This window comes from Porites lutea, chromosome 8 (assembly GCF_958299795.1).
Source record: "Porites lutea chromosome 8, jaPorLute2.1, whole genome shotgun sequence".
In the NCBI taxonomy this organism is placed as follows: Eukaryota; Metazoa; Cnidaria; class Anthozoa; order Scleractinia; family Poritidae; genus Porites; species Porites lutea.
In genome coordinates this window covers 9,574,857-9,593,767 of record NC_133208.1, presented here as the reverse complement: position 1 = coordinate 9,593,767, position 18,911 = coordinate 9,574,857, and the positions used below count along the sequence as shown (strand labels likewise).

At 37.3% G+C, this 18,911-nt stretch overlaps 1 protein-coding gene across 2 annotated transcripts; it reads right to left on the bottom strand.

Annotated features, from left to right (window-relative positions):
- Positions 1-1,509: 1,509 nt before the first annotated feature.
- Positions 1,510-18,911, bottom strand: LOC140946072 (transport and Golgi organization protein 6 homolog). Of its 2 annotated transcripts, none has more exons than XM_073395143.1 (12): positions 17,594-18,911; positions 16,385-16,497; positions 10,927-11,092; positions 9,328-9,392; positions 8,892-8,998; positions 6,890-7,344; positions 5,497-5,726; positions 4,891-5,107; positions 4,442-4,801; positions 3,139-3,377; positions 2,522-2,635; positions 1,510-1,826 (listed from the first exon to the last, which is right to left on the bottom strand). In XM_073395143.1, exons 1-12 carry the CDS (start codon positions 18,906-18,908, stop codon positions 1,650-1,652), a joined length of 3,558 nt encoding a protein of 1,185 aa, XP_073251244.1. In that variant the 5' UTR covers positions 18,909-18,911; the 3' UTR covers positions 1,510-1,649. The 2 variants fall into 2 exon arrangements, with proteins under 2 accessions (XP_073251244.1, XP_073251245.1); XM_073395144.1 differs by having other exon boundaries at positions 4,442-4,798.

Below are 18,911 nucleotides of genomic sequence, written 5' to 3'. Positions count from 1 at the left end.
ATCTTGAAAAGTTTAAAAAAGAATGCAATACGCTTTAAATTATTCTGGTACAAGGTTTTTTTTACATTGAGAATTAAAATTACTCAATTTCCTAGTGGATTCCGTCTTAAAATATTTGTAGACACAGGTATTTCTTTTGGTTATTTGGCTATTGAGGCTCTGGTGTGAAATAATGCTAATCTTGTACGATTATTCGCTAAGACTCTTTATTTTCAATTTTGCTGATGGTTTTAACCTCTTACACCAAAGAAGATGGTAATACTTGAAATGGGGTTTTACAGCATACATAACAATTGCTACAATCGTGGTCAAAAGATTACGAGTCTTTCAGTGCCAGAACCAATTTATTTAAGGGGCTGGGGGAGGTCCAAAGGAAATTGTCAAGACATCTATAACAAAAGCTATCTGATACCGCAAGATAAAACGGTCTGAACAAGTCATCAATTCTATATTAAACAAAGATCAAGACGCATTTCATTAACGCTTTAAACCACAGTCTTGTTGAATCGATAAACAAACAGGCAACAAGAAGAATATTACACTGTAATGTATGGACGCCAAAAAAAAACGTAAAACGGCCATAAAACGTTCTGCACTAAAATTTGAAGTAGGGGGCTTAAATACGAAGAAAAGAAAGCAACTGCAAAACGGACAAAAACTGGAGTTTTTCGTGACAAACGAGAATTTCTATATTTTAGTAACTCATAGCTCTTGGCTTTCGTCGGTCCTCTTGTTAGAATAGAAATACAATCCGATTAAAACGCTATAATCAATGATAACCCACCGGATATAGTCAACTCGCCTAGCTACTGGAGTTACGTCGTAAAAATAATATCGAGCCTGTTGCCCTGCACGGCTACGTAGTCATTCCAGTCCACGTATGTTCCTTTAACACAATTTAATAATCAAAAAACTGGATACCCCTGAAGGAACGAAGAACAATCTCGCGGTTAACCTTGCTCCACAAAGCAATTCATGGTGATGGCGGCCTGGCCTTCCCAGACTATGTTACGAAGCGCAGAAGACATTTAAGGAACTCTAGCCAAAACAAGTTTATTGAACTGCTGCCAAATACTGAGACTTATAAGAATAGTTATTTTTGTAGAACTGTCAAGGACTGGAATGCGTTGCCAAGCGAAATTGTTAACATCAAGTCCGCAGATCGTTTCAAAAAAGTCTTATTTGAGTATTTTAGTCAATGATGAATTTTAATATTGAATAATGATTGATGCTGTGAAATTAATTATTTCAATTATTATTATTAATATTTTTTATCCATTTTATCTTTTATATAATTTTTTTTTCTTTTTTAACGTCATTATTTTTAATCTTATTTATTTTATTTAGGCGTCTTGCGTGATGGTAACCCCATTGCAGGACTATAAATTTTTGAATAAAGGTGAAGGCTGTGTGGACCCTTACATAAGCGGAAGGTAACTGTAGCGTTCGGGTTAGATGGCTCACCCTCAGGCAAATTGGCCATAAAGAGCCTTTCCACACGACAACAGCAATGAATTTTTAAAAACTCTCTTTTTGTTTTAATAAAGGACTGAGCTAAGGAACCCACAGTACCTCTTTTAAATCACTTTTCAAAAGCTTACATTTGAGATTTTTCGTGGACGCCGTTAACTAAGGCGAGGTATTTGTAGTCATGGTAACACTTGAATGCGCTTAGTAAAAGTCTGTTCAGGAAATAGATACTCTCTTGTGATGGAGTTGAGTTCTCCCAATGCAACTTGTGCATGGGTTCGAGTTACAATGTCTGTATCCACTGCCTCTACAAGCTTTAATAACTGGTAAACCTCTTTTAGTGTTGAGCTGAGAACCTAAAAGGCAACAACAAAGAGTTAACCGTTTGAGTCCCTTTACAATTAAATCTAAAAGATACGTACAAGCCCAAGGCCGATTAGCGCTAACCTGAGGTTGAATTTTCATCCGCGTTTTTCTGGGGTAATTTTCTCTATACTTTTAAGATCATCCAATCATCATATTGTAGAAACAAAGAATTAAACTGAATTTGCTTTTTTACCTTTCAAATCTGAGTTCAAATTTCGCACTAACCCAGCTTTGAACAACCCAGCCCTAAGAAACTTTCAAGGGAATGATTAGTAAGAGGATCCTGTTACGGTTAATAAATCGTTGCTAATTTAAAGTTAATAGGGCTTCGTAACGCGTTCCGTCCTAAGAACGTCTGCGTGCAGGACGCTACGGACGGGGCGAGGTCGGGCGCTTAATCGAATACATACAGTAAATAAGTTGACAGACGGTGACGGTCACTAGCCTACCGTATTTACGGGAACTGCATCATATTTGCGAAAGCCGCTGCTAATGAAAACGTTAACCAAACTTTCAAGGAGCTAAATGTCACGCTATTTTCCATCTTTTTAAAAAGCTAAAGCGTGTCTTCGCATTAATTTTATTGAATTCCAGAACGCCGTCCTCCAAAGGGAACCCTTTAGTTATCATGGTTATTAGTGTTCTCTTCAAATAAGGAGAGCTAAAACTGACATAGCTGGCTCACCTCCATGATATTCTTTCCGAGACCTCTCAACAGCAAGGTTATAACAAGTACCGAAGCTCTCCTAACTTCAGCAGACTTGTCTGTTTTCAGAACTGCAGACACACAACTAAAAATCTAGAAGACAGTAGGAGAGATTTTTTCATGAGTGCATTGTTCTCATGATGAAGCGAGCAAACATTTTATCAGAATTTAGAAAGCTTGTTACAACAAATTGGGTATGTTATAAAGGCAAAGTAAGGTTAGAAAGTCCTTATTTTACGTCGGTAGTTCGAAATAGTCATCTATAGTCATCTAAATAACAAACCTGAGGCCGACGACGCGCCCTTTTTACAAAACAATTCTTGATATTGAAGCGATGATTTCGTTAAAAAACCGACTATTTGATGGAAACCACGCGACGGAATCGGCGTCGGCAGGTGCCCATAGAGAGCCTCTAACCTACTCCCATCAATAGCTTAGCTCAAACGCTGCACATACAAGCCACACGTAACACTTGATTCCTTGATTTTTTTTTTTTTTCAAACAAGAGGGCACCACAACCAGAAAAAAAGAACTGATACATGATATGCGGCTATGTACTTATTCAACCCACAACGTTTTAATGGTAAATTACAAACCTCATTTACTACTGAACCCAGCGAGAACCTCAACAATTGACAGACATCACCCAGATTAGAAACACTGCTGGCCCGTACAAGAGGCTCGGGATCTTTCACACCGGTCAATAAGGCTGACAAAAGATGCTGGGAGTATCTAGGGACCAGCTCACCACAGTTTCTAGTCGCCTTGACAAGTGCTTCTCCCAACTTCATCCGGGACTCTGGAGATCTGGGAGGTCGGCTGGATACATGTGAAACTGAAAATAATCAGGAAATAGCACTCCTATTAGCGTGTTGTGTGAAGAGGCCAGCGATTATATGACATCTCAGGGAATCAGCTTACGAAAAGAATGTAGCTAAGACTTTTAACAAGCGACTTTGCTCGGCTTAAACAAATCTTCTTTCATTTAAAAGAAACAGTTCACCAGACAGTGTTTTCCAGCTGAAAAAATAACGAAAAAAATTTTTATAGGTGTCCACTTTCTTCGCTCTCCATCTATTGTTAACTTTTTTACAGGGAAATACGGTGTTTTATGGACAAAGAAATGACTCAGTTTGTTTGGCCCTCTATGTTCACACTATACCGGATAGCTTTTCGCGGTGCCGACATGAAACGCTATCCAGTATAGTGTAGTATGAACACCTATCCCATATGTGACATCACTCAACTTTAGAGATCAGCGCGGGGCAGCTTCGCTCCGTTACAGAAATCGCGCCAAAATCACCGTTCACCGTTCGTATGTGTGAACAGAATCCCTGTATCCGGTAAATGGTTTTCGCGCCGGCGCAAAAGTTATCCGGTATAGCGTGAACATAGCCTTAAGCTTCTTGAAACGAAGTGAATTAAAGGTAAAAAGGTAAAGGTGCACTCGAGCCAAAGGCCCAAACCGCGGCCGGAGCTTATCCCGGTTTCCTTAGCGTGAAGCATGCCTAGGAGTATTGCTACTCCCCCCTGGATGATACGCTAGTCCATCGCGGGGTTACCTTCCAGCAGTATGTCGCAGGTACCCATTTATACACATGGGTGAAGAGAGACAAAGTGGAGTAAAGTTCCTTGTCTAAGGAAACATCGCGGCGGGCGAGACTTGAACCCCGGACCTCCACATCTGGAGTTTGAGATGTTACCTGTCGGCCACACACACTTCCACAAAATGAATAAAAGAACTACTAGAACTCGAACAAATGAAAATCCACAAGTTTTCCCATGCTTGACGAAACAAAATAAAAGACGCTCTCTGCAGAACACTATTACATAGTAGATTAAAAAAATAGTCATAACTAAAGATAAAACTGATACTGAATATAGTAACAGAAAACTAACCTTTACTGCCTGGTGAATAATAACCTTTCTCTTTTCCTTCTTTCACTTCAGCTGCCATATCCTTTCTACAAGTAGCGAACTCATGAGTGAGTCGTGGGATAACGGTATCAGCCCTGATATCCGCCAGTGAGACAAGTCCTTGTATGGCTGCCAGGTAGATATAAGAGTCATCGTGCGATAACTGTTCCAGAAAAATCTTCAGCAGTGTATCGGCACTTTCCATGGCTTTGGGGTCCCTACGGCGCAAAAGTGAGGCTAGTTTTATCATGGCGTGACCTCGGACAGGAACAAGAGCATCACATAACTGGGCGAAGGCTTCATCGAATTCTGAACTGACGCTTTCATGAGATTGTTTTTCTGCTGAAAATACAAATTCCACAATTGAGATATGATTTTAGATATTGAAGATGGTTACATGTAGTTCAGCATGCTAATAAATGAAACAATACCTTCAAATGCTGCACTTTCCCTCTTAACTGTATCTTTTGGTTTTCCCAGAGTTTTTGCAGCATCATTCATTCTGTGGCTCCACACAGCACCATGTGTTGCTATGGTAATGCGTAGATCACTGGCCATGTCTTGTACCTCTACCGTCGGATGTTCTTCAGAAAGTTTCTCCAATAATGGCAGAAGATCCTCAAAAAGAGGCCTATCATCTCTTTTGATCTGAAATTAATCATCGAGAAAGCCGCATTTACCTGTACTTCCAGAGCTCGAATTTAATTTTCTTTCAATAACATTACACTTTCTGATTTTATACATAATTTCATTTTACTATCTATTTATTATTATTATTATTACTATTATTAGTTTTTTTTTTTTTTTTTTTTTGCACATTCACAGTGATGGGAAACCTTTAATAATTCAATGTTCACTGGCAAAGATCTAGTTCAATACACTGGACCTGCACTAGAGGTTTTATAAGTTAACTTACTCTTTCTTGAAAGGAATAGAGTGTAAGCTTCTACCTAATTTATGGTTTGTGCAGGCCAAAATTGTGACAAGATCATTGAGCTCTAACTGAATGCATCAACAAGATCTACATGTAAGAGTACCTCAGCTGCCCCACCCAACAGAGCTGATAGCATCCCTAAGGACATAGTCAGTGTCTCTGTAAGGAATTCAGTAGCCAGTCCCTCCTCATCTGCTTCAAGAACAGTGCAAACACGCTTCAGTGTGGATTGTATGAAAGCCAGCATCTGTGAAGTGTTCTTCAGAATAGAAGGTCCCAGTTTCTCACACATCAAAGCAACAAGATGGAGGATCAAGAGACTCTGCTGAGTGCCTGCAAAAAGCCAATTATTTATTAAAAAATGAATCATGGAAAGCTATGTGTAATATTTCTGAGCTAAGGATTTGTGGTTGTAATTTTTTATCAAATAACTCGAGCTCAAACACAGGGTACGTGGAAACACCTAGTGCCACCCCCCTGGCGGCCACCCTTCTAACAATCAGAAAAATATGATGGCATAGAGAAAGTTACATCATATATTAAATACGTGTAAAGAAAAACAGCAGAGTAACTTAATGAAAGAACTTCTTCTCCCTTCATAAGATATTCATGCCATCACCAGAAACACTTATTACTTGAAAAGTGATTATGGCCTGATCCTTGTATGAATGCCACCTGGTAAAAGAACCATAATTATAGCAAACTGGCAATTTAGGACTGGGGTGAAACAAAATTTGTGCACTGTATAAAATTCTTGAAGCTCATTGGCTGATTAGAGTGTGTTACTGGCCTACAGTACACAGTGCATTTTTAATGACTTTTCATCCTGCACTTGGCTACCCATCGTACATACATGCATTATTACCACCAAAATATTTCACACTTTTATCTTAAGGATTTCATTCAAAATAAAGATATAGATAAAAATTTTTTATCTATATACATGTACATGTAACACTAAAACTATACACATGATTTTAAAGTGCTGAAAAATAAACTGACAAACATGAAAACATAACAAATAGTACACCCAAAGAAAAAAAAAATCGCAATCATTTGACAACCAAATACTGTGCAAAAAATGATTCATTGCGCGAATGCCAAACAAAATAAAAAAGTCTTCAGAGCCTGCCAAAAAACCTTGAACATTCTGGATACTTCTGATAGCTACAGAGACAGCCAAAAAAAGTGAAGGAGTTTTTTCAAATCGGGCCAAAATCTATACAAAATTATTTTGTCACCTAAAAATGTTTCAAACAAAGGTTTGTTTCTATGAGTAGAATGCCAAAGTTGACTGTGTACATCACAACGTAAGTCTACATAATAGAAACTAATCATTATTATGGACTCAAAGGGTAGAAATTATCGGATTCAACAGTATGCATAAGTTACGTTAGACACCGTTGACAAAAATTTATGAATCTGCCTCTGAATCTCTAAACCCTAACACAAGTTGCAAATCATCAGTACCATGCACACTTGAGAAAAAACCTTACCTTGTGTCTCCATATCCCCAGAGAAATTTGCTATGAGAGTTGTTAATTCTTGCACCAAATATAAAAAGAAGTCTCCGGCAAGACTGTCCTTCTTCAGTGCACTCAAAAGTTCCACAATGCACAGTGCTCGCACCTCACTGTGACTCAGTTCATCACCTTGTAAAGGGTTTAAGACGCCATCAGCAGTTCTACTTTCGTCATCATTATTATTTTTATATTTGATTATCACTCCACCATTATCTCCATGAGCAAATACAAAATGGTCACTCATAAGATTTACAGAAATATCTTCTTTGTCATTCTTCATGTTATTTGGGTCAAAATCAAGAGAAGATTTTGTTACTATGAAGTTCTGCAGTTGGTTCTGCTTGAAAGCCAAAGTATACAACATTGTAAGGGCTGTACATGACTCAGCATATTTTAACATGTGGACCAATATTTCTCGAAGTGCAGACCTGAAATAAAAGAGAAGGCTGAGAAATGGTCCATTGTTTTCCTAATAATATAAAAGACAAACTCAAAGAATTATTTAGCCTGCAATACAGGCAGTTATTGAGAGGCAAAGAAAATTGCTTGTTTATGTTTGTAATGCCATGGCCATGCACCATCTTAATATAAATAAATTACAACCCTTGGGGTTGATTACGGCAAAAGAACGAGGCAGGGGAGGGGAAGGGGAGAAAAAAAAATACACCTTCCCAATCTCATTGTTTATTTGCAAACTCTGTAACTTGGCAAACAGAGCATCTGATTAGTAGAGTACAGTACTAATGAATTAACGCCTGGTAGTCAATTGTAAGTTAATGGAACTCTTTTGCTACAGCAGCGATGTATTTTTTCATTTTGCTGTTGAGAACATCTCTCATCTCAGCTGGATGTGGTTCATAAATCATGGGCTTAAGAGGGTAGCAAAGTATCTTTCTACACTCTCATCAAGAAATCTTCTAACAGTCCACCTAACTGGCTTTGGAAAGAGCCTAATTTTTTACCTTCTTGTTTATGTAGGGGACATTTTGACGAAGCTTCACAGATGTTGTCACCAATGAAGTGATAGTTTATAGCGGAGGGGCATTTCCTCCTCTAAAAGCTATCATGGTTAAAGTAAAATTTTAGGCACACACAATTTGGAGACATTGAAACCTTCATGGTTAGGTCAAAATTAGCTGCACAAGAATTAAAAGTGATTCATGAGAAACAAATTCTACAATGACAAAAAGAAAATAATGCAATGTGATTCTGTTAATCTACTGCAATGGCAGAAAACTGGGACAAAACAAAGATCAAGGATAAAACTAACTATGTCATAAATCTACACATAAAAAGGCAAGACACATTACATTTACAACAGTAGCTATCTTTCAGACTCTGTCAGAGCCGAGATGGAAACTATTTAGTAATTTTGTTAGCATTTTGATTTTGGACTGCCTTCCAGAATATAACTATTATTAATAAGGCAGGCCAGTCAAAATGTTTTACAGCTGTATGCAGGATAACCACAGAAACAGGCAGCAAAGACCTAAATTTGTGTGGTTGTTTTTTGACACTGTCAAACCCTGTTAATAGGGACACTGAGGGGGCCATAGAAAGGGTCTTTATTAAAAGGGTGTCTGTAATAAGCAGGTTGAATTTAGAGAAAATATAAGGGCTTTCTTTCCCCAAGGGGCAAAGCAAACTGTCCATAATTATATGAGGTGTCCGCATTAAGTGGGTGTCCGTTAAGTGTATTACTAAACCTAAGTGTTGATTAGATGGCAAATATTTCACTTAAAGCTGCAAAATTGCTTGCTGATGCCACATTTTGACTGGGCTGATAAGGGGGTTTTCTCATTTTCACAGTGTTTTCAGGTAGGCTTTCTCTTTCTCTCCCATCTCTTCTCTATACTTGCCCTCCTTATGGATAGCTATTTTTAATAGTCTCTTTAAAATCCCTTTACACAATTAAATAATTATTTAACAAAATTCAACAAAAAATTTCAAGTAAAGCAAATCTTGCTGTGCTTACCTAAGATGAGACACACCTCTTCTTGTGAAACAAAAGAGCTCAAAAACAGGATGAACAATTGCTGACAGAAACTTTAAACCACTGAAGTGTGATCCAACAACAAAAACCTAAGAGATGAAGAACTTTATTTTAGAAAAACTTAAGTGGACGGACTAATTGACAGCTAAAACTTTCCAAACCAAACTTGCAGAACCTCTGTCCTTATGCCTCTTGGGCAAGGTCATCACTTCTCAAAGGAAAATGATACTGATGCACAATCTGTGCAGGATATATGAAGAGGTCCTCCAAAGCAAGCCCAAGGGAGAGGAAGGTTCAGTCAAACAAATCACAGGTTCAGACAAAATAACGATACCATGCAAGAAATATCATACAATGTTTTGGATACCAAAACAACAGGATTAAGCTCACAACTCAAACTTTGGATTTTGTCTAGTACCTTGTGAATATCTTCAACACATCTCATTACGGCAAATTCATCAACAAACAGAACTGAAACATCCCCTAAGTATAGAAAAAAAGTAGTTCAAACCAATCGCACTTTAAGGAAAAGGCTGTTTGAATTTGTCGCTGTTAATAATAGACTAGCCTCCCACGCAGACATTCTTAGGGGTTATCACACATCCCTGTTCTTTGGCCATTTGCTTTTGTTTAAAGAAACCAATCAGCATTGACTGATCGTGAAGTGTAAAGCCGATCACATGCTCTAAAGGAAGAGAAATCAACACCTGTGGTTCACCCGTGAAGTAATTTTCGCGATAACTTCTCACCAAAATATCCATCATATTCCATGTTCTTATTCAGCTCTTAAGAAGGTTATTCAGAAAGATTTCTTTGTGCTTCTATCTTGGGGAAAGACAGGGTTTGATTTTGGATTCAGTGCTATCGATATTAAAGGCATAATGAAAAGAGTGATTGATGAGCAATCTTTTCATCTGCAGGGCTCAAGGATTGCACATGTTTTCGTCCAATGAGTACAAACTGTACCAAGCCAATTTTTGCCCACTACAAAAAAGATGCAGCAACAAACAAATAACCCACCTATCATACATTTCATAAGACTAGTGTAAAAAGTCTGAATAGGAATACAATTTCACAAATTGTTCAAAAATGCACATTCCCAGTCCATTCTAATAAGACTTTAAGGCTTGAACTGTTTGCTTCACCAACTTCTCTACATTTTTCAGTTTACTTGTCTTAAATTGATAGTCAATTATTGCATAAAACATAGAGCACTTTATGTAAAATAACCTTCAAATTCTCTGAGCTATGATTTTGGACAACCAAAAAGCATCAAAAAACTCTTTCCAGTCTACTACATTCAAAGATGAAGAAAACTCAAGGACTTTTCAAGGTCTTGCACAGAAATTCAAGGAATTTTTAAGGACTTCCTCTAAAATTCAAGGACTTTTCAAGACTGTGCAAACCCTGTAATAGAGGCGGTAAGAATTCCAAGATTTACCTGCTTGTGGACCTGGTCTTTGATACAATTTACAAGCAGCAAAACCACAACAACAACATGGCCAGCAGGTTCAAAAATTGAGTTGAAAATAAACGGTAAAGCTTGATAAATAAGTGACTTGGCACATCCAGTTAGGAGATTTCTTCTTCTGCAGAAATTGGACTAAAGTTTCTTTTTGATACGGTTTCAACTCCCTAATGCCAAACGTTTTAGACATCATGGCACTTAACCTTTTGTAGTCTGCTAGCTTGTCCTGAGTAATATTTTAAATAACAAACACAAGTTTACCCAAAGTTGGAAAATGGACTTTGATTGGTCCTTATCTACCAACGGAAGTGGCTGCTCATTTCAGCAAATGTTCATGGGACAGGAACACATGACAAACCCCTAGAAACATCTGCATGAGAGGCTAGTTATAGACCAGCTGCATAAAATAATATTGTGCTCTGCAACATTCATATCCCCCACATAATTTGAGGGTTTATTGGTTTGCAGACCCCTCCACACCCCTTTACTACTACTACAATCCAATCGTACATATAACAATTCACACATACCGTATACATGTACTGGTACCTTCAATCTCCTTAGTGGTTTTTGCTAAAGGTTCTAGCAGCAAAGATAGGATGTACTTCTGTGCCAGTTCAGGGTACTGAGCTAACATCTCTCTGATAATACTTGAAGCAGCTCTGATGAACAATCGACCAACACCAGCATTTTGTCCATGCAACAACTCTAACACCTGTTGACAGGAAAATTTGCAGAATAGTACTATATTTTTAATATCAGGAGAAACATTTTAGTTGTCCAATAAGCCTTTGTCCCTGTCTGTGTACTTATTGTGTTGAGATCACAAGCAGGAAATTGCCAGTATTTTTGTTGATGCTGAACTTTGTCTGATCTAAAACAACCAATCAGATTTGCTCTTATCCACACATAATTATTTTCTTTTTTTTAGCCTGAGGAAGTGTACCAGCCATGAGAATGTTTCATCATATTTCTTACTAATATCAGAATATCCTTAATCAGGAATGATATCAATTTTTCAAGGCATCCACAAAGTAAGATTCCACCAACATATTACAGTTGACTCCTTAAAACTTGAACCCTCACTAACTTGCAGTAATTTTTGCACATGACAAGTCAAAAAAAGCAGTGAGCTGCAGTTCGATACATTGAATATATTTCAAACAACCATGTATTATTTATCTTTACTTTTTTTTGTCAAATTAAATACAATGTTTAGCCACGTACTGATTAATCAAGGTTTGTTTAGAATTCCTTCTTCAAAATATAAATATACCTCTTGCTGCCCTTGAAGGGAAGTGTGCATGATACTTGCATTCCTCCCCCCTCCCATTTCCTTACAGCATGTTCATTAGGCATCAAAGATCGAAGAATTCTTCATTTACTACGCAGAATTCTCTGGCTACCGTTTGGTAGCATATGACAATTTTAACTCAGACGTCGGGACTCATTCAAAATATTCTGCTGTGATGTTACACCTTTCTGATCTCCTGCTACTCGAATTCTTAATGAACACCCTGAAATATTTGCTTCGATCTCCCAATAACTTAAACTTGTTTCGAATTCCCTTGAATGTTCAAGTTATTGGGAGTCAACTGTAGTTTCATTTGTCTGCTGCCATTAAATCTGTTGAAAATGCATTTAATGAGGTGCCATCCATATCTAGTTGGTATAGTGTAGGAGAAGCTTCTGTGACTGAACTACTTCTAAGTTTTTAAGACACAAATATTTAGTTTAATCATAACTGTAACATAATTCTCTAATCTGATTGGCTATCAGCAGCTCTGATAATCAGCATTAATATGACAGTGTAAGTGGACACTACACAACATGCCTGGGGAATTGGGCAGAACGAGCCATTGCACACATGCACTTGAATGGCCTTTTTTATGTATGGCAAAAAACTCTCAAAGATCTTGTGTTTTAGTATATCACAAATTTTGTTATAGTTATGATTAATATTATCAGTGACAGAACAGTTATGCGTTTTTGTTAATCACCTCACATGAGTACAGAACGAATTGGACTCCATTCAGTACTATTACCATTATTTATCAACTTATAGTAAAGAAAGACGTTTTGACTGCCCAACAATCATTTTCAAGTTCAGAAGTAACAAATTAGCATGTTCTTAGTATATACAATTGTGAAAGGGTTAATGAGCTACTGACTAAAAAACTCCAAGATATCTACATAGAAACAATGCAAGAAAAATTACAGCATTAATGATAACAGAAACACTAAAACAATAAAAACTATATAAGATATAAATTGAAAAGAATAAATAGCTTTGCACGGATCGAGTCACACTGTTTGTTCAGTTTTGGTTTGAATTCACAAATAATACTAATAATAATAACAATGTTTTATTAAATTAACAGCATTTCCATAAAAAAGTGGCTCTACATCTGCTAATAAAATATAAAATATATAGTATATATTCAGCTAGAAAAAAAACCCATTGCTGACCCACTGATTCAAAAGGATTCTAGGCTTGCACACCTTTATGGCTACCAAGGACCAATAAGAAGAAACTAGTGGTCTATCCAATCCTGTCAGCAACAGGAACTTATGCTACAAACTTGCTAGCTGGCTAGATGAAAACCTAAAACCTTTGTCCATCAACGACTACACTGTTAGTGACATCTTCTCATTTGTTGATGATCTTCATGAGATGAAAATCGACGAACATGACAATTTAGTGTCATACAATCTTTTGTGTTCGTTCACAAATGTACCAGTGGATGAAACAGTCGAAATCCCAGTGGAGAAAGCTTTCAAAGACGCTTTGTTTAACAAGGAATATGACCTTAACATCACAAAAACTGACCTCATAGAGCTGTTAGAGGTTGCTTTTTGTTTTTTACTGGAGGAGGTCAGTGGGTTAGAACCTGGGAGAATAGAGGGCGAGAGGTGGTGTGGGTTTTGAAACGTGATTTCTTGTCGTTTTCGGGATTAAAAAAAATCGTGAATGCAGGAACTTGCTGACGGTAGTTATATTATCGATTATCGCCTTCATTAATAAGATTTTCTTGATAAGCCTACTCAGTACCTTCCCAGCCTTTTTCTGTAATCTCCTCATGGGAAATACGCAAAAATTGATATATTGATTGAACTTCCCGCCTCAAAAGGGTTTACTATAGTGCACTGCAGGCCATGAAACATGGTTCACGGGAGCAACCTTAATTGAAATAGGTGTATACCAATTTGGTTCAAAAATTACAAGAGCTGGTTAATTTACGCAGTTTGTGCAAGTTTCATCTCTTTGCAATCAGTAACAAAGAAAATAACAGCAACTAAAAACTGCAAAATTACTGGGTGCAAAACGTTAATGATCTCATGCATTCTTTGAAAATTTTGGGGTTTTTCAAAGAGAATTTCTCCGAAACTAATGATTAACAATTATTCCTTGAGCCCGAATGGGCTCTGAGTCAATAGCCCATGAGGCCGAAGGCCAAATGGGCTATTGACTTAGAGGACATAAGTGCGAGAAGAATAATTGTTTTAGTAAAATCCAACTAGTTGGTCAAAAATATCGAGAATAAAAAAAAATTAAGCTAGTTAAAGCTAGACTTTAACCCTTATTTAACGCCAAAAAGCCCGCGCTTTTCGGTACTAGTAGGCTATAACATATAGCCTAGTAGTAGCTCAGCCAATCAGAACGCAGCATCGATAATAGACCAGAATATGACCTTAACATCACAAAAACTGACCTCATAGAGCTGTTAGAGGTTGCTACAAAAAACCAGCATTTTTAATTCGTAGAAAATTTGTACGAACAAGTGGACGGGGTTGCTATGGGCTCTCCTCTCGGGCTGCTCATGGCAAATGCATTTATGTGCAATATCGAAGAACAATTGACAAACCAAAACAAGATGCCTGCTTTCTATAACCGCTTTGTCAATGACACCCTCAGCAAAATGGCCAATGTTTCATCTGTCTCTGAATTCTTGTCGACAGAATGAAATGCACCCCTCACTCACTCTCATAATGGAACTCAAAGACAACAGCAAGCTTCCCTTTCTTGGAATGGTGATTATTAGTAATGGCTCCAGACAAAACATGAAGGTCTACATGAAACCAACCGATATTGGGCTTTTAGTGCATAACCAAAGCCATGTTGATGTCAAGTACAAACATTCTCTGTTGAAGACATTATGTTAAACTGGGTACTTAAACTCTCTTCAAATTGGCAGTTTTTCAATCAGGAATGTGAATGTCTTAAAAAGGTCTCTGCTCGCTTGCAATTATCCTGAAACCCTGGTAGAGAACACCATCAGACACTTCATTGAAATGAAGATTACTGAGAATGCATGCTCTAAACAATTATGGGTATCTGATGAACACGATGCTCAATTCAGAATTGTCTTACTTTCAAAGACCAGAAATCAGTGAATGTACTAAGACACCAACTCAGTGACCTCAGTTGAAAGATTGATGCTGATGTCCAGCCTGTTTATACAAGTCAGAAGATCAAAGGAAAAATCAAACCAAAGGAACATGAACTCCAATTGTGAATCAACAAAACGTTGCTTATTATTTCAAGTGTGGTCACACTGTGTGATGCAGACTAAGTTGGCTTCATGAGTCAACACTTACATCAACGTGTGGAGGAACACAAGCGATAAACAATCGGCAACCACATAAAGGATGAGTATGGAAAGGATCTGGAGACAGTTACAAGCAATTTCAAAATCTTAAAAAAGTGTCAGAGCAAACTCAACTGCTTGACCTCTGAAATGCTCTTTATTCATGAACTCAAACCAAAACTAAACAAAGAGTGTGACTCAATCCACGCGAAGCTATTTATTTTATGATTACAGTGAAACCTCTATTAAGCAGACACCTTTGGGACCTTCCCAAGTGTCTGCTTAACAGAGGGTGTCCGCTTAATGGAGGTTGTAAAAGTTGCGCAATGTTTGTTAGTGATCAACATTCAACAGTTACTCTGTACTGTGATAAAGTTGCATGTTATTAAAGAAGCTATCCAGAGTTCAAGTTCATTACCTTTCATTACCAACTTTAATTTGTTTGTAAATACAAAAACATTAACTGACTTCAGTACGCATTTCAAGGACTTAATCCAATACTACTATTGTCAATTGAGTCCAGCGTCCGCTTGATAGAGGTTTTTAACAATATTTATTTTAGTGTCTGCGTCCGCTTAATAGAGGTGTCCGCTGAAAATGGGTTCATTATAAAGGGAAATATAAGACATTAATTTCAGGACCCGGCTTAGTGTTCGCTTAATTGGGGGTCCGCTTAACAGAGGTTTCACTGTAAATTATTTCACTTTAAAATATCCTTTATTGTTTTTATCATTTTAGTGTTTCTGTTATCATTTATGATGTAATTTTTCTTGCATTGTTTCCATGTAAATATTTTAGAGTTTTTTAGTCAGTAGCTCATTAGCCCTTTGACAATTATTGTATATAAGCACATGCTAATTTTTTACTTCTGAACTTGAAAATGACTGCTGGTTTGTCGAAACTTTGTCTTTTTTTTAAACGTTAATTTTTATAGTGAAATCTGTTAGGAAAGATTTGTTTAATAGTTGATTAGGTCATTGTAATTTAGTCTGTAAAAAGATTGCTTCTTTTTAAAATGGTTAATTGACTTTACTAACTCAAAGATATCTTTAATCTGCAGTTTAGATATATTGATCACTTAATTCATATATTTAAAGTCAAACTTTATCAACTCAGTTGATAAAACCACATTTTTATCCTTCACTCCAAAACCAATGCCCCATCAATGTCACACCACAGCTTCTTTGAAAACTACCCCTAGTTCATTTACCCGATTAAGCCCCAACATCAAAATACAAATTCTCCAAACTGATCTCCCTACATTTCTTTTATGAATTAGTTTGAAGAATTTGATAAAAGATCAAAGCATTTTCCTTTGGTGATCATTTTACTAATTCTCACACTTTTTCTCTTAATAATGCATCTGATATCGGTTACTCCTGGGACTTAAAAGGTTAAGTGTTTAAAAACCACCTCACCTGTGACGATACTAACTGGTAGTATTGTTCAACGGATTCCGCCTTACTTGGACAGTTAGCAATCACCTTAGCAATAACATCGCACTTCTGCCAATCAGGTGAATCAGCTTGTCCTGAAATTATCAAAGACAACTAAGCAGATGACAGAGAGATCAAACACAACAGACCTTACCACGGTTTTGGGAGCCATCTTGATGGGTAGGCAACCATGTGAGAAATTACAGTGTTTATATGAGAATCTAATGTCGAATAATTTGCGTAAAAAAACTGATCTGAAAAAAAATATGAATTGTAAACTAAAGCTTCATTCCTAAGGATTCTACCGAAAAAACTTGAGGGTGTTACCTGCACTAGAACCACTTTTTAAAATTTTTTTATACATTTGTCTGTAAAATGTTTTTTTCCTGCATACTAATATTTTTCAGGAAAATTGCAAACAAATATATGTACTGGCACATGGAAAATCTAATAAAAGCAACAGTGTAGAAATTTAAGCACAGGTACAGCCTCTAAAATTTGTTAGTAGAATCCTTTGCTGCATAGCTTTGCTTTACAATTCCTACTTTCTTCAGAACAGTCGTTTCAAGAAAGTTTTTGGACGTTATTCGCTTACAAACACTGTTATTTTTCACGCGGTTGCCTACCTGACAAGATCGCTTCCAAAACCGTGATAAGGTCTATGAGCAATTAACATGACTTGAGTTAGTTTGTTGATTTAATTTGGCACCGGGATCACCTGGACAAAGTTGACAAATAGGATTACAGGAAAATAACAATAAATTCCAAGAAAGTTGGTTGTGGGCTAATCAGCAGCTTATAAGAAAACAATATGTTACTCGAAACACAAAAATTAAATATTGATAGCAAATGTTTTTCAAGAAAGCGAAATGTTTCACCCGACAATGTTTTTCTATTTGAAACTTTACATATAACACCCAGGAGACATATTTGTTTGACACAAGCTGTTATTTTGTTATCTACCAGCAATTTCTCCATTACCATTGCCACATTTTGCAATAACTAGTGACCTCAAGTCGTTGTTGATTTCATGTCATGGTAATTATGAGATTGACAATAGCTTTCTCGGAATGTACTGTTATTTTCCTGTCATCCAATTGGTCGACTTTGTCTAGGTTGCCTCGGTTATAGCAACGCACAGTAATAAAACAATAACACTTATTACAAAAGTTGATTATCAGCATTGACAACCTGCCAATCCTTCAAGAAATCCATGTAAAACTGCTTTGACTCCATTTGGTTTCATTAGCCTTTCAGAAAGAAGCTGTCCACAAATATTTGTCATCCACTTGGGAGTCTGTGACAATGACACTGATTGTTTCGTTCCCCCTGTTTTCTTGTTTTCTCCTGAAGTACTTGATCTCTCATTATCTTTAACAGATTGTTTGCTAGCATGTGCTCGACTCCCTTGAAGTAGCAGAAGTTCTCGTATTACTACTGGTTGATAGACACGATCAAGAATTCTCTCCAGATTGCAGATGCACTTCTCTCTTTCAACAGAAGTTATAAATAATCCACCATCCAATTCAACAGATTTGCATGACACTTTACATGCATCATATGGGTGTAGCTGGACACTAGAATTACTATTTGGAATTGGTAATACTGCCTCTGAGTCACGAATTTCCACACTTTTCTGACTGTCATCTAACAGCCCAGTATCCTCAGCTGAACGTCTGTTTACTTCACCACATGTTGAACCGCTTATGTTGCTGTTAGTGTCATTATTAGCATTTGAATAAGCTGACACAGGTGCATAACAAATCTGTATTAAACCAGACAAAATGTCTCCCAAATGTCTGGATAAAACAAGAGAACCCAGTGAAGGCTGTGCTACACAGTCAACCAGTGTATCTATGCATTCAAATAGACGTCGTTCACTCTTAATCGTAAACTGAATGTTTAGTACACTAGCAAATCCTGAACGCTTTTCCAGTGGTATTCCGACACCTGGAAGAAGATTAGGCGAAATGCCTAAAATTACCACAAACTGGAGAGCTGTTAGCACGGTTTTTTGATCCCCAACACTTAACGAATCTGCAGGCAAACGAGGTGCATCATTACCACCTTTGCCATGAGCTGACTCCTCTCCACTTCCCTCGCCTTCCCTTTTCAGTTCAATCAAGGATTCTTTCAGAAGTTTAAGAAGTTCAAGGCAAGTTTTAACATAACACCACCTTAGAGAATCTTTGTCTCGCGTTACAGCTGTCTTGTCTAGCTTACATTCCTCTTCGTGGTTGCCTTTTGTTGATTTGTCTTTCGTGCAAACCTCTCTGTTTGCATCTGCAATCGCACCATCAGATTTCACGTGCGCATTTATTTGACTTTCCAAGTCCTCTTGTAAGTGTAAAAATCGGCCTTTTTCGACAACAGAGTTTCTCAGTTGCTCTATATTTGATAAAAGAACTTGATCAAATTCCGTCCTCTTTCGTGGCGATGAGGCAGGATTCGATGGGCTTGAGGTTAAGTCTCGTAAGAAGGAGAGCACTTCTTTGTAAGGCGCCATCTT